General features: G+C 48.0%; 1 protein-coding gene across 1 annotated transcript in view; it reads right to left on the bottom strand.

Moving 5' to 3' along the window:
* FAM135B (family with sequence similarity 135 member B) overlaps positions 1-24183 on the bottom strand; it is a 234627-nt gene that overhangs the window by 144999 nt on the left and 65445 nt on the right. The window contains exon 2 of the mRNA XM_032467566.1: positions 7450-7545. Coding sequence (XP_032323457.1) covers positions 7450-7526 — 77 coding nt within the window. The 5' untranslated portion in view covers positions 7527-7545. The remainder of the gene's footprint in view (positions 1-7449; positions 7546-24183) is intronic.

Raw genomic sequence — 24183 nt, 5'->3', positions numbered from 1 at the left:
TCCTAACTGTAATAGTTTCCAAACTATTCAAGAACAAAAATGTCATGACGAGTTCTAAATAAGGAAATGCATTTTCATATTTAAAGAAATAAAAGAAGCAAAATGTCCAAAAATAGAGCACTGGTTAAATAAATTATGATGGGATCCTGTGATGGGAGTCTTTGCAGCTAGTAAGTATATTGTGAAGGAACGAACATGCAGGGTTATGAAAAATGGTCACAACATGGAAAGAGAGAAAAATATAGAACAAACTGACATACTATATTTTCGTAAAGGAAAACACTAGTGCACAGGAAACAGAGGTGCGCTGTTTGCTAAGTGAAAGAGGAGAGAAAGACAAAGAGATATAAACACACACACACACACACACACATAGAGTTCTGGTGACTAAAGTGATTAAGTGTATTGTGAAGAACAAGGAAAAGTACAAGGCCGTTAAGGACCTCACTCTCTTACACCTACTCTGACCCAAGATCCTCTCAAAGAACCTTCTGGAAAAGAAACATCCTGCAGTCGAGAATATCTTTATGAACTACAGTATTTCAGCAGTGTCCTTAAAGTTACTATTTCTTTAGAAATGCACTGTGTACTTGAAAGTTGCTGAGAGTACACACACACACACACACACACACCAGTAACTATTTGAGTTGAGGGATGTGTCAACCCCACTGCAATCCTTTAACAACATATACATATATGAAATCATCACGTGTACACCCTAAACTTATACCATGTTACATGTCAGTTGCATTTCCATAGAGCTGGAAAGAAAAGAAATGTGACACTTGCACTTGGTAGATTGCAAATAGGAGGTCAAGAACAGAAAGCAGGATTTCCCCCACTGAAGCCAATACAAATCAGCATGGAGTCCATTCGCTTTCCCACCAGCAAGGGGACCTGGGTGACCACTATGAGTGAGCATTAAGCCCCTGCTAAAAATGTAAAAAGGAACCCTCACTCCAGAGTCCAACCAGGTCAATGGTCTGTCCCAGCCCCAGCACTAACCAGCTGAGGACCGCCTGGTGCAGTTTTTGCTGGAATCAATGGGGTAAAAAGGGTAGAGTGAGTCTAGCCCATCTTGGCAGCATGGCAAAGCTGGCTCTCTAACTAGATGCTTTATAAATATCACCTCGTGATTTCTAACAGAGATGCTGCGAAAGAAGTCAAGAAACTGAGGTGGCTGGAGAATATTAGTAACTTGCCCCCAGGTACCCGGCTAGTAACTGAAGACATGGGATTAGATCCAAGATCTGTCCCTTAGACCAGGTCTGTGCCTGCTTTTCTGTCTGCACTGTGTTCACGACCATGTGCCCTTTCGTCGTCCTTGAGAGGCCTGAGTGAGAACCACTGTGAGCCCGAAACTAGAAAGGCCCACACTACCCAGGGGCTCTCTGCTCTGCCTTTATTCCTCCAGGAGGTTATTAGACCCTGTGGGTGGTTCTGAGCCCATCAGAGAGAGACACATTTTAATCTCTGCAGGGCACGCTTCAGCCCCCTGGAAGGGTCTTTTCTCTACAGACCTGCTGAGCATGTCTTCAGCCAGGGGTTAAGAGGATAAAAGGCTTAAAGCAGCAGGTTTATGAAGTCACAGATTCAAAGGTTTAAAAAAAAAAAAAGAAAGGAAAAAATGGGACAAAGTCATGTTAACAGGAATATGGATTTGCTAGAAAAATAATCTAGAGGGTCCATCTATATAAGCCCTTGGGTAGCTGACGTCTGTTCATTCCCCATAGGAATAATTATTTTAAAACACCCTTTTATGAGGAAAAGATAAGATTTTTATTAAACTAATAATTACAGAATTCCACGGACTCTTAAAGATCATCAAGCCTGTCTCCTCTCCTTGCTAGGTGGAACCCTTGACTACAAGCGATAAAAACCCCAAATCAAACCGTGTGTGATCCCCATTCCCTTTCAAAAGCATGGGGATGAATGGAAAGGATCTCAACATATTTTAATAAGAGAAGTGGAAAAAAGGGATGGTCTCTGACAGAACGAGACAAATCAATTAATTGATCTCTGGCAAGCAGAGATAATTGTATTTCTGAGTCTATTAAGGCACATCAGGGCTGGTTAGCTGATTACCCAGGGCAACAGTTGTCACTGGGCATCAGGCCGCGAGGGGGAATGTCAGGGCACAAACATAAGATGGCATTTTCTTTTGGGAATCACTTGACTTAGGACCTAACATTTTTCACTCTGGTATTAAAAAGGCAGATGAGTTTGTTCACAGAGGATTTCAACCCTAACATTTCTATGAGCCTTCGACCTTTCACATTGGATGGTATACCGTTGATTGTAGGTCCTTTTGGTGCAACTGTTCTGTGGGCAGGACAGAATTTATATGCAAAATCATCTAAACCCTCTGGGCAGAAAAATCTTTTCAATGACATGATAGAGAAGGCAGTGGAGGAAAGACAGGAGATGAATCTGAGTATCAAATGCTGAACAACTTCACTCAGAAAAAAAATCAGTTTGATTCAGAGCCTTGTCTTGAGAAAGGAGGGAAGGGGACAGGGCACAACATAGCCCTTGAGGATACGAGATAAACTGGTTAGAACCAACTCAGACCAAGATGGCAGGAGAGTCAATTCCCAGTAGACCCTGAGGCCCAAGATGGTGGAAGATTTGACTTCCAATAGACCTTGAACTTCAATATACAATCACTGCAATACATCAGCATGGTGAATGACATGCCCACAGGCACCGTGGCAGTTCCCAGGCTGACCATAAAAGACCAAAAAGTGTGCAGGGGGTCCTATTCCTGGAAATCCTCACCTCTTCCTTAAAACAATATGAATAACCCTCCTACTTGTTAGAATATGAAATTATCCAGCCCATAAAAACCAACCACCCCTGCACCTCACTCTCCCTTCTGAGATGGACCACATTCTGTCTATGCAATGTGTATCTCTCTAAATAAACTTGCTTTCACTTTACTATGGCTCGCTCTTGAGTTCTTCCCTGAGCAAGTCAAGAACCTGCTCTCCGGTGACAGCCTGAATTAAGATTCAAAATGAAATTTGAATTCATTTTCAAGGATGAATGTTAGCTCCCTTTCAACCAACAGTATTAGAAATGAAGGTTCATGCTCTCATAAATAGGTATAAATGAGTTATTAATATATTAATGACTTACAAATATCCATGCGATGGGTTTTATAATGAATTGTTCACTTAAGCATTTCCTTATGAGAAAATTATTGTAAATGAAATAAGATCTTCTCTTCCGCTTTGTGACTCCCAGAACCCATGCTAGAAAGTTAACATGGAATCTCTCTATAGGTTTCCAAGCAGAAGGCATCACAAAGAGAGTTAAGATCCAGTCTCCTACTGGGGAAGAGGAGATGTCATGATCATATTAGGAAAGAAGAGATCGGTGTCTCCTTTTTTTTTATGATGAAGAGGTTATCAAGGCTGAGGCTACTTGGCATGTGTCTCCACACTCAGTCCTAATCCAGCCATTCTCAACCTTGGAGTTACCTAGGGAACTTGAGAACATGCAGGTGCCTGGGTCCCACCCCAGCATTTTTCGTTTCTTAATTTGTCTGGAGGGTGGATTTTTCAGTTCTCCAGAGGACTTGAGTACACAGCCTAGGTTGATATTTTCATAGAAACTTTTCTGGCAGTGCTTCCTGTGCTTTCAACCAGAATCACCTGGAGAACGCGTTAAAAAAAAGTTTCCTCTGGGAGTTTGAGATTTGCAGATACTGACTGGTATGTATAAAATAGATAAACAAGTTTATACCGTACAGCACAGGGAACTATATTCAGTATCTTGTAGTAGCTTATGGTGAAAAAGAATATGAAAACAAATATATGTATATTCATGTATGACTGAAGCATTGTCCTGCACACCAGAAGTTGACACAACATTGTAAACTGACTATACCTCAATAAAAAGAAGAAGAAGAAGGAAAAAAAGTTTTCCGAAGCCTCACGACCAGAGATTGTGACCCAGCAGGTCTGAGATGGGGCCCGAAAATTTGCGTTTCTAATCAGCTCCCAGGTAACGATGATAATACTGGTCCATTGGCCACGTTTGGGATTGTACTGATTTAAATAGGATGTTAGGAGTTAGGAATGTTCATCTTCATGACTATCATTTAATAAAGACCCGTGTGGGCCCACACCGAAGCTGTTACTGGTCAGCGAGGGTGCACCAGGCTCTATGCTGGGCACTGGCTGTATACGGTCATACACGACGGGGTCCTTACCCTTAAGGAGCTTGAATCCAGTTGAGAAGAAAGTAAAGCCACACATGACATCGTCATCATTTCCTTTTGCAACCCAGCCCTCCCCCCACTCCCACTGCAATCTAAGAAAGTTTATGGTGGCTCCCATTAGCATCCTTATAATCACAAGTCTAATAAAAGGTAGTCTGAGACATGATGCTGTGCACCGGAGACTGACACACTGTAACTGACTATACATCAATTGGAAAAAAAAGACAGCCTGGAATAAATTCTGTTACCTTCTTACCCCCAGCCACTCCACCATTCTTACTCATCACTTCACTTGAGCCTTTCAGGTGGGCTTTGCTTCCTGACACCCCCTGCCGAGCCCTTCTGTTCCTGCCTTTCCGGGTCCTCTGCATGGCAGACTCCCATCCATCCTCCTTATTTATTTATTTACTTATTTGTTTACTTATTTATTTATTTATTGCAAGGCTGGGGATAATTAGGTTTATTTATGTATTTATTATTTTTTAATGGAGGTGCTGGGGATTGAACCCAAGACCTCGTGCATACTAAGCACGCACGCTACCACTGAGCTCTACCCTCCCTCCACCACCCATCTTTCAAGTGACAGCTTAGCTCCTCCCTGGACACCTTCTCTGACCTCACCCCCAGGCTGGCTCCCCACTTCTGTTTCACTTCACAGAACCCCAAATCTGTCTTTGTTAGAGAACGTATCACACATCAGGGTCATTTCCTATGGACGTATCCGTGTCCCTCATCAGCTGGCAAACACTTTAGGCAGAGTAGCCTTCGTCTCCACGCTTGTAGAGCCTAATCCCGTAACATGCTTACTAGTGTTTACAGTCACGCGTGTGCGAGTGGGCGACAGGATAAAACACGTAAGATACGCTTTAGAAAGAGAGAGAAGCAAGCATCATAAAAACTGGGCTGAATACAGGAGGTGAACATGAATATACAGAAATGGGTTGGAGAGGAGGTTCTAGGTGAGCTGGGAGCCTGAGCTGGAGCCTGAAGTTTCAAGGCAGGTATTCAGAGGACGCAGGTCAAGAGTGGCCCGAGCACAGACAATACGATGGAAGTTTGAAGGTCAGACCTTTCGGGCTCTGAGCACTAGGCTGAGGTGTGAGCCCAAGAAAGCAGGAGAATTTTTAAACAGGGGAACAAGATGGTCACATCAACCCTTTGGGGTAATAGCTCCACTAACAGGGTTAAGGCCAGAGTGGAGGCAAGGGTTTACCCGTGGAAGTGATAGCCCCTAACAGCACCTGTCTCATGGCTACCCTCCCAGCCGTTCAGATGAGCCCATGAGATGGGCTCTGTCCTCCCCAGTTTACAGTGATAACAGGCTTTAAAGGGACACTTCAACGTTCTCAGAGCTTATGAGTGGCAGCGCCCGGCTTGAAAGTCAGGTCTGACCCCAAAGCCAGGCTCCCCAGTGCCTCCCTGCCCCTGCCTCTTTGTCAGGCTTCCAAGTGCAGGGGTGACAGTTCATGATGCTCGTTGACTAGTTTGAAGAGAGGCTTTTCCTCTGAGAATTCGCCTCAGTCAATACACACTTTGGATACAGGAAAGCGGCCTGTTTGTTCACAGCAAGCACCACCAAAGGCAGCACGCACTGAGGGACCGCAAACCCTACTGACACTTATGAATGTGCTAAAAGCAAGTAGCCCCTTGAGCAGGGCAAACCCTCAGGCGCTATTCTCAGTTCTGCACCCAGGTGGCTCCAACACAGCATCTCACAGCAAGTCAGGGCTGCGTGTCTGTCTGGGCAGATGGGGTGGGCGAGCTGGCACGCCTGGACGGAGGCACAGGAGGCGCCTCTCATTAACCAGAGGAACCTGGCGGAACCTGATGACCACAGTCCTACTCAGTCCAAGGAAGGGCACTCTCCTTCTCTCACAGCCCCTCGCTCTGATTTCTACCACCTGGGGACACTGTGGAGCACATAATCATACATCCTCACACCCCAAAAATGGGCCAGCTTCCCCAAACCCCACCTTCCTTCTCTTTGATCACATCAGGAGATCATTTTTCATCCAGGCCCCCACCCTGCCGACTGGGTTTGGATTGCAGCCATCATGTCCCCACGGGGTACTTGCGAGGTAAAGTAATTACACTTCACCATACACATGGCTCCTGCGGGATTCAGAGAAGAAAGTCCTTAGCACTTGAGCGTCAGGGATCATGCCCGACAGGAACTCCCCCAGCAGCTGCAGGATCCTGGCTGGCACCATGCCCAGCCTGTCCACAGCTCCCCGCAGGCAGAAGCTGGGGGCTGGGGATTATTAACTTCAAGGTCTCACTGCAGATGGGACCTGAGAGGTCCTAGAACTCACTCCATCCCCCTTCATCCAAAAGCTGCCCTGGCCTCTTTATGGATGCAGCTAAGATGAAACCCACCCTCAAGCAAGTCTGACCATGAGATTGCTCCCTCACCCACATCAAAGTGTGAGCCTAGATGTCCGCACTCTTCAACTCAATTGTTGTTTTAAGCCACTAAGTTTTAGGGTCGCTCGTTATACAGAAAAATGCAAACCAGCAGATACCTATTGTTTTGCACACGAGTTTGTTACCTTGGGCACATCTCAAATTCAGTTTCTATGAGCTCGGTTTCCTCATCTGTAACACAGGGGCAGGACCAGCAGCCTCTGTGAGTACAGGCAGTTCTCGTCCATGTTCAGATGCTTCATACAACCACTTCACATCACCATTGTTGACAGTGACCCCGAGATGTAAGTCTGTCCTGAGGACTTTCTGCGATCATACGTGTAAAGCACCAAGTTCAGAGCACATCCTCAGAAAAACTGGAAGCCTCTATATTTTAAGTTTTCATTTAAGGAGGACATTGTAAATTCTCCGTTTTTGAGAGATCTGGGCACAGGTTTTATGACATGAGGTTTGGGGAGATGGCCCTTAGAAATATTGATCATACAGACACCTTTTTATCAGAGCTACACAGGCAAGCTTCATTTCCAGTAAATCCACTTTCCTGTAACACTGACTGACAGGTTTAATGGAAAGAGCAAGTAGGAAGAGGTGCAGGAGGAGGAGAGAAATTAGCATTTTCTAGTCTTTGTCAATCTACGGCTTATTTTCAAATGCACTAAAGGTTTAGATTTTCTACTTGGCAGGAAAAATCACACCAACCCAAAATGTCCTATAACCTGAGCTCACCACCATCACACCCTGCCACAGAAAAAACAAAACAACAAACATATAAACAAATACAAATAAGGAAGCATACTCACCCCCTCTGAAAGAGATCCACATTATAAAATTTATGTAGCTCTACAGAAAACTCAACCGTTCCTTGTACTTCAGACATGATCTTTTTGGTTCATTACCTAAAAAAAAAACAAGAGGGAAATGAGCAGCTTGAGATCACATCAGCCAGACACAGAGAGCTAGGGCTTCTGCAACAGGAACCCAAACAGCACTAACTTAGACAGGCAAGAGGATCTGACCCATGGGACCACGACGTGTCCACTGGATGTCATCACTCAGGGGTTCCTTTTGTAGGAAAAGACACAGAGAGATGAAGTGACTTCCATGATGTCACACAGCTCACACCTGCAAGAACTGGGACTCGGACCCAGATACCCTAATTCTAAAGCTAGGCTAGTCCCTTTGCCTCTCCCCATCTGTCAGCACCATGGAGAGTGCCACCCCCCAGCTAGGAGCACCGCTTCATGGCCGACAGGGCAGGAACCCCAGCTGTTTCACCTTCTGCTCGTGTGACCTGGAGTAAGTCATTCAACTTCTCCCATCCTCAGCTTCCTCATCTGTAACATGAGGACTGGTAACGGCATATAACTGACAGATGATGGGAAGATTAAATCTGTGACATAGAGCATGGTGCCCAGTTCTAGGCATGTAGTAAATAGTCCACAAATGGTAGCTATCATTAATAATAGTTAATAATAATAACTGAAGATGGCTTTATCGTTGTTAGCATATGGCATCCACAGAGCTAAGGTGTCTGGAGTAGCACGGACAGATATGTTTTCTACTGAGCAGGGGAAGCAGAGGGAGTCACCAAGCAGATGCTAAACCCAACTTGACAGGTTGTTAACTTCCCAAGCCAGGAGACCCTTGGCCAATACTAAAGTTGGATAGGAAAGACGAAAGAGTCCAAAATTAAAATATTCCCAGTCTAGAAAGAGAAATAAACTGACAGGGAGACTCAAGGCAGGCTGGATTTTCGAAGGATATGAAATCATCTAGATACCAGGCATTTGGAGAAGGAAAAGAAACTGACTTCTAGTGAGTATTAATTATATTCTTGGTGCTGCATGAAGCATTTTATGTCAGTTGTCTGACTGAGTCCAAGAAGAATCTTGCCCCATGTCACAGATTTTAAAAAGGATCTGAACGTCTCTAACCTGGAGCCCCTCTGTGACTCTAGAATGTTCTAGTGGTGTCTACTTTGGTAAGCAGCCTCAGTTACTACCATGTGTAATGGGGATGATATAAGCTACCTGGAGGGAAGATATCAGGTGATTACTTGCAATTGAGCAGGTTCTGGGGGAACTAGAAGGTTCTCAATAGGTAGGAGCTGGCATGATCTTGGGGAAGGGGGAGAATGAGGGAGGAGGAGGAGAAGGAAGTGGAGGTTTGTCTCTCCTAGCTGGCAAGTGGTGACTGGCACCTAAGTCTCCTTTCAAAACCCCTCTTCTTTCTGCCCGCAAGACACCTCAAGGACCAGACCATTACTGGGGTTCAGAGCCCAAGCTCACTGCAGCTGACAGGGTCATGCTAGGCCAGCTCCCAAGAAGAAGAGCACAAGGGATTAATCAGGCCTTCACTGAATCTCAGCTCTGGCAAGGGTGCCTCCCAGGGCACATTCCCAGGCCCCACAGGTAAACATTTCTGAGGACACAGAATTCTGCATACCAAATTTAAAATGCAGCATTCAAGGACCCAACGTCTGTAAAATCTGCAGGATGGAATTTCAGGATGATAAGCCTGCAAAGGCCAGACTCAGAAAATGCACTGAAAACCCATTTCCCTAATGGGAGAGCCATCCAGGCGCGCCCTGGTCCCGCCTCATGCACCGCAGCCAGTCAAGGTCCGAACTGCCCTTCAGTTTCGATTTCAAGGTATTTCCAGTAAAAGCCTGGTGGAGGGGCCAGCAGAGAAAGCCACTCTGTGCTTCAGTTTGTTGTCACCTTAAACAGCAACCACTGCATCTTCCCCACTTTCTCATCACCCCTATCAGTCTCAGTCCTCAAAACACAGCAGAACTGGCAAAGCCGCGCTTGTGGTTCTCAGTTGCGGTAACACCCGGACCCTCTGTGCTCTCTGATCCTGGCGGGAGATTAGAGAGGAACAGAGGGAGAAGAAGAACAGTACACGCCAACACCCCAGCCCACCACACACTAAATCCTGCTCCAAGATTCCCATCCATGACTTCATGTTGCCTCAAAACCTCTCTGAAGCAGGTAAGACTGACCCCGATTCACACAGGGGTGTGTCAATGCCACATGAGGGGAGAGCTCTGATCCAGGAGCCCACGACTTCAGCTTTCTAGCTCCATTCCTTACTTGCAGAATGGTTGAGACAACGTGTGTGTGTGTGTGTGTGTGTGTGTGTGTGTGTCTTAGAAATTAATGTTTAGAAGAAAACAGATTTAATGCATAGAGACTACCGTACGGAATAATGTTTTCTACTGGGAAGATGCACTGTAGCATCCTATGGCTCAGGACTAGCAGGATATAATCCTGGAACATGCAGTTGCAAATGCAGCTTCTTGGCGGGAAACTGCCTTTTCCTTTTGAACACCATGTGATTCGTTATAACCAAACATTCAGTTACTCAGTGATGAGGATGAGCTCCCGTTCAGAATATCAGTTGAGAGCTCCACATTGATTTTGCTGGTCACCGTGCCACAGCCAATTTGTAGGAAGCGCAGGAATCTGCAGGAATCCAAAAGCTCTGGCTTGTTCCCAACCCTCCCCAACCCTTCTTTGGAACAGAGGGAGCATGCTTACAGGGGCGGTTTACAAGTGCAGTCCCCCAGCCGGCGGAACCAGCACCCCTTTGTTTCTGAAAGCAAATTCTCATTTTCAGGTCCTACCCAGACCTACTAAATCAGAAACTGCAGGAGTGAACTCAGGGATCTGTGTTTTCACAGGTCCTCCAGGGAACTCTGAAGCAAACACTAATCTGAGAACCCCTGGTGCAGAGACTAGAGTTGCAGAGTTAAGCAGATCCGAGTGCATTTGGTTCCTTGTGAGCTGTGTGACTCTGAGCCCATGGCTTTGCTTAACCTCTCTGTTCCTCAGTTCCCTCCTGTGCAGTTGGGAATAATAAGAGTACCTGCCCCATAAGATTGTTTTCCCGATCAGCGCACACACACAACATGGGCATGATGCGCACACAGGACAGACACGCGGCACATGCTTCACACATCCAGCAGACACACACAACACATGACACGGCACACACAGTACTCAACACACCCACAGCTGCCACGGTGCTCACCCAGTGCACGCCCGACACCCACACACACAACACACCCCACCCACAGAACACACACCATGCGCACACACCCCACACACTGCAGACATCTCTGTACTCACTTCCTATGACAACCAGAGCCACCTACAGTCTAGTGATTTCAACCATTCTGCTACACGTGGTGTGCTCCTGGGATGCTGTGTCACACAAGCACCTCCTGCAGGGATGTGGGGTGTCCAGGTGCTGTGCTGACGGAGCTCAAAACTACATTCAGAATAAACAGAACAAAACTATGTTCAATATCTTATCATAACCTATAATGAAAAAGAATATGAAAAATGATGTGTGTGTATATATACACGTAACTGAATCTCTATGCTGTACACCAGAAACTAACACATTGTAAATCAACCCTACTTCAATTAAAAAAAAGAGAGAAAGAAAAAAGCTGGCCTTGCCCTCATGATGCTCAAAGACTGGGGAAGGGCAATCAAGCAGCCGTCCCAGAGAGAGTGACGGGCCCGGGGCCGGGAAGGCCTCCCTGGGAAGGCTGGTTTCTGAGTGACCAGGTCGTGCATGGATCCATGTTCACATATGCAAGCTTCCCTCTAAAAAAGTGAATCGTTCCCCATCCCACCTCCAGCGGGTCTTCACAGCCTCAGCTCACCTGGCATCTGCACGCCTTCCCTGGGACTTCCTTGCACTCCATGCAAGGCTCCTGGACCCCCAGCCCCTGGCCTGCTCCTCACTCAGCTGCATCACCACCAGTCTGCACCTGTGTGGGGCAGTCTGCACCTGGGGTATCGTTTTCCAGACAAACACACCTGGAGAGAAAGGTGAGAGGGCAGTGGGGGGCCCCAAAACATCCTCCAGGGAAGATGAACAACCCTCAGAGCCCTTCCCTAGCCAATGGGAGAATCACCTTTATCTCTGGCGCACTGCACACACAGGCTGAGAACCAGGCGGTGGGTCCCCCTCACACGGGGTGACCTTGGACTTGTTCCTAACCTCCCTGTGCCTCATCTTCCTTCTCTGTAAAATGGGCATAATAATAATGATACATTCTTCATAGGGTTCTTGTGAGAATGAAAAATGTTAATATAAATATCATTTGCAGCAACGTGGATGGACTTGGAGACCATCATTCTAAGTGAAGTAAGACAGAAAGGGAAAGAAAAATACCATATGATAGCACTCATGTGGAATCTAAAAAAAAATTAAATTAAAAAGAAAAAAGAGGACACTAATGAACTCATCTACAAAAGAAGCAGACTTGCAGACATAGTAAACAATCTTATGGTTACCAGGGAAAAGGGGTGGGAAGGGATATATATGGGAGTTTGAGATTTGCAAGTGTTAACCACTATATATAAAAATACATAAAAAGCAAATTCCTTCTGTATAGCACGGGGAACTATATTCAATATCTTGTAATAACCTTTAATGAAAAAGAATATGAAAATGAACATACATACACATATATATGCATATTGGGACACTGTGTGGTACACCAGAAATTGACACATTAGAACTGACTATACTTCCATTAAAAAAATAAAACAAAAATAAAAATAAAAAATGTTAATGTACATAAGCCACTTAGAATGGAATCTGGCATGTAACAAACCCAAGAAGAATGCTAGTTAATTTTATCACAGAAGGCAGAACCAGAAGAAAGAGTGGAATAGCATTTGTTTAAAAAAAATTTCTTTATTGAGTGGCCCCCATAGTCCTGCCCTGTCCTGGCAGCTCCCTAACCATCACGGCCACCCAGCTGGACATGGAGTCATCTCATCGTGTGACGAACTTCCCATATCACTGGGGTGTCCAGGCAAAGAATAGGGGTCCCTATTTCCCCGTTTTCTGGAATCCCAGGCCCCTGCCTTGTGTTTAAGTGACAACTGAATGTCCTTTCAGCCACAGGGACCAAAGACTCCATAATCCCCAGGCAGGTCATGTTTACCTTTGTGTGACAAGGAATGACTCCTAAGTCAGAGAGCGGAAGAGAGAAGCAGGCTGTGACGTCCCGGACCCCGGCTCAGCCCTGACTCCCACCACCTCATACGTCACCTCTCAGAGCCTGGATTGCCGCGTCTGTACTTCAAGGGAAAACCCACCTAACAGAGTGATTTGAAATGGTAACTAATGAAAGAGATCTCTGCAAAGTACTAAAATGTTCTCATTGGCAACAGGCTCTTAGTAAAGTATGAGGAGAAATTACTTGGGAACCATAAGCACGTTCCTTACTCTTCCTTGAGGGGAGAGAGGACTAGGAGATACTGACGAAGTCTCTGGAAAACAGGGGCCGGGTCTATTTACGGGTTTCGGAGTTCTCCAGGGCTAACGCAGTGGCGGGCACTCGGAACGGGTTCACAAAGAGGTGCAGAATTAATGGATCCAACATCGCGGGGGTGGGAGAGAATCCTTGTTCTGCATGGCCTGCAGCTCTCTGCCCCAGAAGCAGGGCCAGAAGATAGATGTGCATTCCTTACCCTGGAAGCACCGCCAGTGACACCAAAGGTGCAGCAGAACATCGCCATCTACCCACTCACCCGAGCGTCAACGGGGCATCACCGTCAGTCCTCTCTCCTCCCTGCTCCCGCTAAACTCCGAACACGACCCCCAACATCCACATGCCGAAAATCCCCAAAGTGAAATTACTAAAAGGTGGAGCCTTTGGGAGATGACTGGGAGGGTAGAAACTCATGAATGGGATTAATGCCCTTACAAAAGAGCCGCCAGAGACCTCCCTTCTCGCTTTGCCATGTGAGGGCACCAGGAGAAGTCTGTGACCCTGCTGGTACCCTGATCTCGGACTCAGAGCCTCCAGAACAGTGAGAAGTAAATGTCTGTGGTTTACAAGCTCTCAGCCCCTGGTATTTTGTTACAGCTGCCAGAACGAACTAAGACCCCACCGAAGACAGATGGTTGTTAATTCTCACTGTCTTTAGTTCCTTGAACCCAACCCCTTCTCTCCATCTCCGAAGCCTCTCCCTCGTTGTCCAGGTCATCATCCTCTTGCCTGGGCTAGTCCCACCTCCAGGCAGAAAGCTTTACTCCCCACTCCATGTCACAGCTGAGCCTAAACCCACTTCCCTTGGTTCTTACACCACGTGATCTTTCCAGGTCCGGTCTCTCCACAGGGAAGCGGCGGGGGGAGAGTCAGTGCATCACGGTGGCAATGAGCATTAAAGATCATCACGAAGATAAAAAGCTTCAGTCATTTTCTGGCAAACTGTCAATCACTCATCGGTGGAAGCAGCTAGTATTTTTATTCCTGCCTGCAACATTGTTGGCAGAAATGCAAAAGGCCCCTGGTGCAATCCAAACCCAACGCACAAATCCTCTCTGCTGTATTTTAGAGGTTCTGGGCTCCCTAGAGGCCTGGTTTCCGTGTCAATTAAAGCGGGGTAATGTTTGTACTTTTCATTGTGTTTCTAAAATGTCTCCTCAGTTATTTACATTTTCAAAAATGTTTTAGAACATTCTCAGTGGCCCCTGAGAAGATTTGTTAAAAATATTATGGCTATTTTGGAGAAATACCATGTCAATACCTCATCAGATAGTGCCTGGAAACAAATCCTTCTACAAACACATCTTCCTTTCAAACGTAATTTTTCTTTTAAAACATCAATCTTTGAAGTGCGTGGCCTTTGAAGATTAAATGAAAAAAAAAGCATGTTGATCTTAATACGTTATCAGCATTGACTTTATGGAAAGGGCACTCAAAGTCGCTGTGCTCAAAAGATTGTAAGTCATAGGATTACAACATGGTAAGTGGGGAAGGTTCTGGAAAGGACCTTCTGATGCCATGGTGCAGAAAGTGAGGACAGAGAAGGGACGCCAGACCACAGCCCAGCAAGCTCCCGGGGAGCCACGGTCAGAACTGAGGTCTACAGGGATAGGTACCATGGCAGAGAAAGCGAGGATGCCCGGGGGGAAGGCCACAGCCCAGCAGGGCAGCCTGCCCGAGCCTGGCCAGTCTCAACCACACAGAGCTCAGCCCCTCAGCAGCTATAGTACAGTAAGCACTCCGTGCCTCAGTTTCCCCACATGGAAGTTGCTTTGGAGCCTGGCATCTGATAAATGCTTAATAAGTACAAGCCAGCATGATGTGGGCACGGCAGGAAAGAAACAATCATCTCCTTCCACCTGTGACTTACTGGACCCCCTGGCGGGGTCTCCCAGGGGGCAGGGGGCAGAGAGGAGGCCAGAATTCACCTTGTCTCTTGTCTCTGACTCTCACTCATCACAGCAATCAGTCAAAGTCTTTACCTCCGTGATCTCCTCTGATCATTGAAGGTGGCCCCCAAGAGAGAAAAAGAGCAGGGCTGGCACCCCCTGACGTCTGCATGGTGATGGGGAAGGAAGTGGGCAGGACAAGACTCCTCAGCATCTCAGCGCTTCAGACTCACCGGAAACTCAGGGCTGACTTGGCTCAGCCCCTTATACGGGGGCCGAGGAAACAGGATGTCTGGGTGGCTTCGGGGCTTTCTCTCAGAGCCACCTGAGAGGGGATCCACGCGGGACCTGGGCCGTCCGGGTCCTTGGAGTGGGATGCTCTGTGCGACGTAGCACAGACAGACCCGCCTCTGCTGCAGGGGCTTCCTGACTGTCGCCCGTTTCGCCTCAGCACAGCCCAAACCTCCAGCAGAAAAACCATGCCCTTCAAATCTGGGACCTTCCTGCATTGCCAACCTACCTTCTCTCATGCCGTCACTCACCCTCACCAGCACCTCTGCAGGGAGCCTCAGCAAAGCGCCCCAACGCCCTCTGAACACATCTCACCTCTGCACAATCCGTAATCTCCAGGAGATGGTCCACCTATCCCCTCCCTACGTGACCAGCTCCCTGTGCTGGAATGTCCAACACACCTCCTCCAGGAAGCCGTTCCTGAGCCGCCAGGCCGCCACCTTCCCGACACAAGCCCTCCTCTACAGCCCTGACCAGCTTAGATTCTGGGAGCACATCCATCTTCAGGTTGCCCTGCGAGCTCCTTAAAGGAAGGACAGCCTCCGAGTTTAGCAAATTAAAAAAAAAAAAAAAAAACCACAGTAGAGAAGAGAATGCAATAACGTGTGCGGGACAAGTGAGAGAGAACGAATGAAAGACTAAACAAATGCAAAAAAATGCACATATATATGGGTAAGTGAATGAATGGGTCGATCATTCTTCTTTTCACTCAAGTATACAGTTTCCCCGAGCACTCGGCACCAGCCCCAACTTAGGCCTTCGAGACTGAAATAACTCCCAGCCTTAACACAAGCCTGAGTTCCTTCCGTCCTGGCGTGGGTGTCCGCGGAGGGGGAGCGGGAGGCGGAAGATCCATCCTGCCCGAGGGGATTCCAGGCAGGAGCCAGCGGCGGTCGGAGAGGGTGCAGCAGCCGAAGGCAGCGCCACTGCAGGGGACACACTGTTTATCCTTCCAGAAGCCACAGTGTAAACAGGAGAGGAGGTGAAAGCAAGCCGCGAGGCTCCCGCCCCCTGAGTCAAGGCTGGCATTTCAGACGCGCGGTCTGTTTGTGCCCTGGCCTCGGAGCTTCGGGAGGGACCCAATTTTGCTGCATCTGTCATTAGCTTCCCTAGGGCGGCTGTGACTCAGCCTGTGTGTGTGTGTGTGTGCGTGTGTGTGTGTCTCTGTTTCCACGCAGACCACCCACCTCACTCTCTATTTCCAGTCTTCGTCTTTGGTAAATTCTTTTACCACCCATAACACCGGCCTGTTGTGGGACACAAGGGTGGCTGGTTGGTGACACAGTGACACACAGGTTGGTAAAAGAATTCAGCAGAGATGAAGGAGGAGAAGAGCAGAGGAGTTTATTGGGTGAAGCCGCCATAGCCAACAGTGGCCACACAGACGACAGGCGCCCAATGTGAGCCCCGAGGGCTGGCTGTGGGGGTCTTTTCTAAGGCCCGGTCACAAGGTGCCTGATCGGCTTGTGCGCAAGTCTCTGACTGGCTGCAGGTGAGACAGGAGGTTTAGGGTCCACGAAGCGGGGGTGGGGGCGGTGGGGTTTACGACGCCAGCTCGGTGGAGAGGTGGGCTGAAACAAGCCGGCCGGAGCTATCTGCGCTTGGGCATCACCCAGGGCTGTCAGCTGGTGGGGGAAACACACCCAGGAAAGAACATGGTTTATCTGCTGCGGGATCCCAGGCAGACATCTGAGAGCCCAGGAGTGGGGGTCGCTGGACTTGGAAGGGCGTCAGTTGGCCCCACTTGGCCCACCGTGTTCCCCGTCAAGTACTATGGTGGGGGGGAGCACATGGGGAGCCTGTTCCTGGGCCACGAAGGTGGCACATCAGGACCGCATGTGTGTAAGAGGCAGGGCGGGTGGAGACTGCCTAACAGGACTCACACCTCAGGAAGCCTGCGCATGCGTGACATGGGATCGCTAAGGTGAACATCACCACTTAGCTGGACACCATACACAGTGTTATCTGACGTTCAGGAATGGAGGACAAGGGTAAACAGCTCACTATGGCCGCCGGACAAGGGGGGCATCCAGGGCTGGCCGAGGGGGGAGGAAAGGGAGTCCCCAGAGCCAGACTCTCTCAGCCCTGCCCCTAAAGGGCCACACCTCATAGGGTCTGTACCTCAGTTCCTCCCTCCAGCCTCCCACAGCCCTGACTCCCAGCACCGCACAGACGCCGGGGAGCTCGGGCCTCCTCAGGCTCCGTGGGATATTAATTCGTTAATTGAAAAGACCTGGATCACGTATGGAAAACACCTCGCACAGTCACACATTCAGATAAAGTCTGGAACGTAAGCATCTCATTTGAATAAATGTTTGCCATTCCTGTCTTTGCAACAGCCTTTGCAAACTGCTCCTTCATCTTCTGGCCCGAGCCCAGGAACCCCTCCCACCCATTCTAGCTTCTACTCCCAACTTGCACGAAACTCCAGGCCTGCTTCAGGGAACTCTCTAGGCCAAGAAGACTAAGTAGCACTTTGCTATGTGTGAAGACATTAGCTCAATAGTGTAATTCACACTAAAGTGTGAATGAAGCCAACAGTTGGAGGGGAGCAGAGGGGAGGATGCACTTTAAAGCAGGAGCCGAATAAACCCTGTATGTTGCAAGCGTGTAATCTTTTTGGAACTCAGTGAACACTCCCAGCCACCCTGTCGATCTCGTCCCTTCACTTCAAAGTCACAGAGCTAAGCTACTCTGCTGTCTACTGGCGTGGGACTTCTTCTGAGCCAAAATGGGACAAGAACAGTGTTTTGGAATTAGACCTGAATTTGAATCCCTCCACTTTTTAACTTTGTGACTTTGAGCAAGTAACACAGTATCTTCCAGGCTTCTGGGTTCTCATCTATAAAATGGGTCTGGGGGAAATCAGATTAGCCCGAGACAGCCCCAGCACAAGCAGGGGACGGTGCGCTAAGCGCTGGTTTCTCTTCTCCCGTCCCTCCCACTCCCTTCCGTGCTGCAGGCCTCTGGAAAGGATTTAGAAACGACCTCCCAGAATGTGTTCAGAAAATATTCTTTAACAGGCGTTTCTTCCCCAAAGAACCTCTTGGTCAAATAAGTTTGGGAATCACCAAATTAAGCAAGGTTAATCCTTGACCCTGCAGGACTTGTCAAAGTCTTTAACATGCTGGTACTTCATGTCTTCAAGGCAGGAAGACTATGACATTGATTTGTTAAAATAATAATAATAATAGTAGTAGTAGTAGTAGTAATAATAATAATAATAATAATGATAATACATTTTAAGAGTGTTCTCCCTGCCTTGAACAATGTTATCTAAGAACAATGAACATACTTCTTGAAACTTAGTTTGCATGCTGAAGGGGCAGATTTCCCAGCAGAAAATCCCCTACTGCCCGAAAGAATTACTGTGATGTCAGTGTGGGGACCTCTGCAGGGGAGAGGAACCCCAACAGGTAGCACCAGGCTGGAACCTTAACGGTAGTGTACCTTCCCGCCCCCACTGAGCACTTGCCTGACATCTCTTCTCACTCACCCCCATCCTTGTCCCTCTGCATTGCCCCTTTGCATGCCTCTCGAGTTGGAGTCTCTGATGTCCTGGGGAGCAGGGTAGAGTGTGGCATAAAATATGTATCCACATAATGACCATTGAAAGGATGGAGGGAGGAATATGTGGCTAGATGGATGGACAGATGCATGGATGGATGGATGGGTAGATGGATGGATGGATTTATGCATGCACATGCATGCATATATGCATGGATGCATGGATGGACAGAGAGACAGATGGAATGGTATGAGAGCCAAAATTCTGATCAAGGAATCATCCCACCCATATTGGAACCTAGCTCTTCCATGGGCACACCATATGCTTGTGACGTAGTCAAGTCCCCTCTGGGCCTCAGTCTCTTCATCTATGAAATGGGGAGGCAGGCCAGATCAGGCCAGGCAGGTGACCTGCATGAATGCATGGAGACTGGGGGTCATGTGATGAACCAGAACACAGCACCCCTGAGCCCCAGTGATGGCAGCCTTGAGCAGAACAGACCTGGAGCTGCACAACCTATTTTTCTAAAAGACAGACATCTTATTTACTAGGTGAAATCCCCTGGTATCGATTATTGGCAATGAATTTAGTAATTTTCAAAACCATCTTCAGTCCAAACAAAACCCATCTGTGGAGTGTGTGTATGCCAAGGGCCACCAGTTAGTGAGCTGTGGACCAGATGGGAGTGAGCCAGTATTCATTCAACAGCCGCCAGGGGCCAGGACTCCAGCTATGTGCTAGCACATCATTGCTCAACCTCCCATCAGTTCTAGGGGTGGTTACAGCCATTATCCCCACTTTACAGATGAGGGGATAGAGGCTCAGGGAGGCTAAGCAACGTCCCCATCATCAGAGGACCAAGATGCAGCTGGGGGCCTTGAAGACCCTCCTTCTGTGACTGGCACACTCCCACGGTACCCCAGCCACGTTCCTTTTCCCTGGTACTCACTCAACCCCACAGCATCTCCGTGAGGGTCAGTCCTCCAATTTTACCAACGATTTCACTGGGTTCAGTGAGGCCCCAGTGCCATGACTGGTGGAGACAGGTCCCAACTCAGGTCTGTGCAACTGAGAACAGTAGTGCAGAGGCAGGCTGCTGGCTGGGCACACACCGGGAAGCTGGTGTTTCAGGCAACTCCCTGAAAGATCAGGGGGGTCACATAAAGCCACCTAAGCAAATCATTTAATAGTGTGGATACAATTACATCACTGTGTCCCTTCTCAAGACCTTCATTTTCTCTATTTCGTTGCCCTTCTCCACCCGCCACTGATCCAGCAGGACACGCCTGATACAGTAAGGTAACGTCTTTGCATTCCTCTGTGCACCTGTGTCTTCCAGGGAAACACACCCTGAATCCCAAGTGTGATTTTTCTAGTAAGACTGCACTGACATAAATTATATTTAAATGTCTCCACTTGTACAATAAATTGGCCAGCACAGCCCTGCCATGATCTCTGCTCTTAAGCCCCCCTCACGGCCTCAGGGTCCTCTAAGGAATTCCCCACAGAACTTCCAGCCCCAGAATAGAAGGAGCCTGGCGGTGAGACATCGCCCCTGCTCGGTTAGCATGAAAGGTCTCCCAGCTGGCATCACAGATGTGATCCGCTCGGAGCCAGCCAGAGCTTGGAAAGCCAAAGGAGCTCTAGGGGAGGGGAAAAATCCAAGGGTGAGACAAACCTGAGTTCGCATCCAGACTCTGCCCCTTACCACCTGGGTGGCCGTGGTGCTATCACCTGACCGTCTCCGAGATTCGGTCCTATGAGATCACAGGCTCTGGATCTGGGCACCTGTGAGGATGGATCTCATCTTCCCAGGTCCCAGGTGAGACTCCTTGGGCACAGGTCCCATTTGTGCAGCAAACATTTACTGACAATCACACGCTTGGCTCTGGGCACTCGAGCCTGAAAGAGTGTCACTGGCCCCTGTGCTTTGCGGGCAGAAAGCAAGAAAATTCTGACTCATAAAGACCTTGATTTTAACCACTCTGCTGCTTAACGAAGAGAGAAGTTTAGGCCGACTATTTAACTTTGTGGCACCTCATTTTTGTTATCTGCAAAATGAGAATAATAGTTACCTTTTCATATGTCTGTGACAATTACAATAATATATGGAAAATCCCTATCGCGGCCTTCAGGTCACAGCCAGTGCTCAACAAAGCAAGGCAGGCAGTCACTCGACTGACATCCTACGAACAGGACTCAGGGCATCGGGGTTGCAGTATCAGCCTCTCGGGCAAAAATTCATTATCACTTACTTTTTCTGTTTACGGACCTCAATTTACCCATCTGTGCAACGAAAGGACAAGTGGGCTTTCTAAAGAGAGTGTGGGCTCTGGGTCAGACCTGCACCAGAAGGCCAGCTCTGCCCATCGTGGCCCTCTGGCCCGGGGACCTCTGAGGGCTCCTTTCACAGACGTCCCCCCCACAGAACTCTGAGTCCTTTGTGTGCCCTTGACCACGTGTCTACAAGAGGAGCAGGGGGCCAGCATGTGACAGGCCGCACTGTCACTGAGACTGAACAAAGGAAGAAAATGATAGAATGAGGAGGCTGGCAGCCACTTCCCAGCTTGGCTATAAAGACCGTAGTGAACAAGCAGACACTCATTCTTGATTGTGTTCAGGCGCCATGTGATCTACGGAGCCACCAGGATCCAGGAATGAGGTGGGGAGGATGAAGAGGGGCTGGAGCAGGAGCAGATTCACCGGGTCCTCCCTCCCCAGCACCCAGCACCAGCCCCTGGATACTGTCAGTCAAGGCTCGCTAAGTATTCATGTGTGGATACCTTCACTGATTGATTCTAACCTCACAGCAACTCTGTGTGTAACAGTGATCTTGGTGGGGAGACTGAGGTCCAGAGCTGATAGGAACATAGATTTTTTTTCCACCACAAGCTTCCAATCTGCCCATCTCCCCACACACAGGAAATCCTTACCCAAGGTGAGGTGCACTGACTCAGCTCACCCTGCCTCCGCATCCTGAGAGCATCCGTAGCTGCACAGAGCAGGAGCCCGTCTGGTTGCCCTCTCCCTGGACCCACCTCCAGCCAGCACTCACTTCTCCAAGGGACACATATGCCTCTAGCATTTATCTGTAAGATGGACATGGCTCATTCATTCAATCACAGAACCAGAGGATTCAAGGAAACATATTAAACACATAAAAAGACATTCCCTTGACCTCCCTGCCCCAGACCTCAGCTACCCTGTGCCTCAGCTGGGACGTGCAGTCCCCCAGCCTGCAAAGCAGTGCGGCTCATCACCCAACCAGGGAATCACCTCTGATCCTGAGCTGCCCGAGAATCAGCGAGCTGCTTCAGTCCACTCAGATTTCACAGGCATTTGTGATCTTGCAGGGGGCCCGGCTCTGTGACAGATGAAGTGTTTCCAAGAAGTCCGGAGCCAGACAGCCAGCATGCAAAGCCCAGCCCCACACCAGGGATGAATCACAAAAGTGTTATTCTACATGAAAGAAGCCAGATACAGAATGTCATGTATTGTATGATTCCATTCGTAGGAAATTCCAGAACAGGAACATCCACGGAGACAGCACTGTGAGGTTTCCAGGGATGTGGAGAGAAGTAACAGTGAGTGTTGCTAACTGAGAATGGGGTGTCCTTTTACGGTGATGGAAATGTTTTGGAACTAGATAAAGGGGATGGTTGCACAACACTGTGAATGTGCTAAATGTCACTGAATTGTATGCTTCAAGCTGAAATTTTGTATTATGTGAATTTCATCTCAATTTAAAAGATACAATCTCCTTCCTTAAAAAGCTAAAAATAGAGTTACCATATGATTCAGAAATCCCACTCCTGGCATATATGCATGAGAAATCTTCAATTCAAAAAGATACATGCACCCCGATGTTCATAGCAGCACTACTTACAACAGCCAAGACACAGAAGCAACCTAAATGCCTATCGATAGATGACTAGATAAAGAAGATGTGGTATATATAAGTACAATGGAATACTACTCAGCCATAAAAAATAATGAAATAATGCCATTTGCAAAACATGGACTGACCTAGAGAATATCGTACTAAGTGAAGTAAGTCCGACAGAGAAAGACAAATATATGATACCACTTATATGTGGAATCTCAAAAAATGACACAAATGAACTTATTTACAAAACAGAAACAGACTCACAGACACAGAAAACAAACATATGGTTACCAAAGGAGAAACCGGTGGGGGAGGGATAAACTGGGAGTTTGAGATTAGCAGATACAAACCACTATATACAGAACAGGTAAGACAACAAGGTCCTACTACACAGCACAGAGAACTATATTCAGTACAGGTAAAAACCTGTAATGAAAAAGAATATGAAAAATAATATATGTGTGATTGAATCACATGTTGTACACCAGAAACTAACACAACATTGTTAATCAATTATGCTTCAACAAAAAAAAAAAATTTAAGTTAAGGTTAACATTACTATATATAAAACAAATGAACAACAAGGACCTACTGTACAGCACAAGGAGCTATATTCAATTCAGCTACACTTCAATAAAAAATAATTTTTTTAAAAAGCCAAGGTTAAGTTAAAAAATGCAATCTCCAATATCACACGTTTATATTACATCCAACAGCTCGGTAAAAACCACTTCATTCTAAAAGAGAATAACCTTATGATTTTCTTAAGTCTGAGCTGACCTCAAGGCTGCCTGCCCCTCCTGGTTCCACTTCTTGTTTCGACCCCACAGGTAAGCCTCCTTCTCCCAGGGGCCAGAGCTCCGAGAGCCTGACGTCAGCGCGCGGGTCCCCAGGACATTTTCTCTGAAGACGCCACACGCTGGGTCTTCCAGCCCCAGACAGGAGAGAGGCGCCGTCTCCTCCCGCCCACCGCAGCCCCCAGGTGCCCGGAAGGAGCCCTTCTTGGGCAGCCGGACCAGCCAGGGTGGCCACCTCCCCCCCCAGACGCTGCATCTACTGTCACAGCCTACGGAGGCGCACACCAGCCTCGGCTGCCTCTGCCCACCCTTAGCCCTGGGGGTAGCGCTCTCCCGGACCCGCGTCTGCTGCCCTCCCTCAGCTCCCAGACGCTGCAGGCTCAGAGGGCGGCTCTGCACCTCCGCTCTTCAAGGACTGTGGGGCCTCCGGGGGGCTGCTTCACACCTTATGTGAAAGGGGACGGTGCCGCCATCCAGCGCCCACTGGGGCTGCAAGCAGTCACAGCACAGACACTCCAGAGTGCGGGCCCCCTGGGTCCACACAGGGGAAAGCACCCAGGGGAGAGAGGAGGCATGGACTGGATTTTCAAGGGCATGCAGTGTAGCCCAAAGGATGCTGAAGTGGGGGAGGATGGAGGGATAAACAGGGAGCTCAGGATCTGTAGATATTAACTACTGTACATAAAACAGAGACAGCAAGGTCCTACTGCGTAGCACAGGGAACTACATTCAATACCTGTAGCAGCAATAATGAAAAAGAACATGAAAAGGAATATATATAATGTATAACTGAATCACTATGCTGTGCACCAGAAATTGGCACAACATTGTAAACTAACTCTACTTCAGTTTAAAAAAA

Source organism: Camelus ferus, chromosome 25, assembly GCF_009834535.1.
Source record: "Camelus ferus isolate YT-003-E chromosome 25, BCGSAC_Cfer_1.0, whole genome shotgun sequence".
Classification (NCBI taxonomy): Eukaryota; Metazoa; Chordata; class Mammalia; order Artiodactyla; family Camelidae; genus Camelus; species Camelus ferus.
The sequence above is the reverse complement of the archived record's forward strand: the minus strand, read 5'-3'. Positions and strand labels throughout refer to the sequence as shown.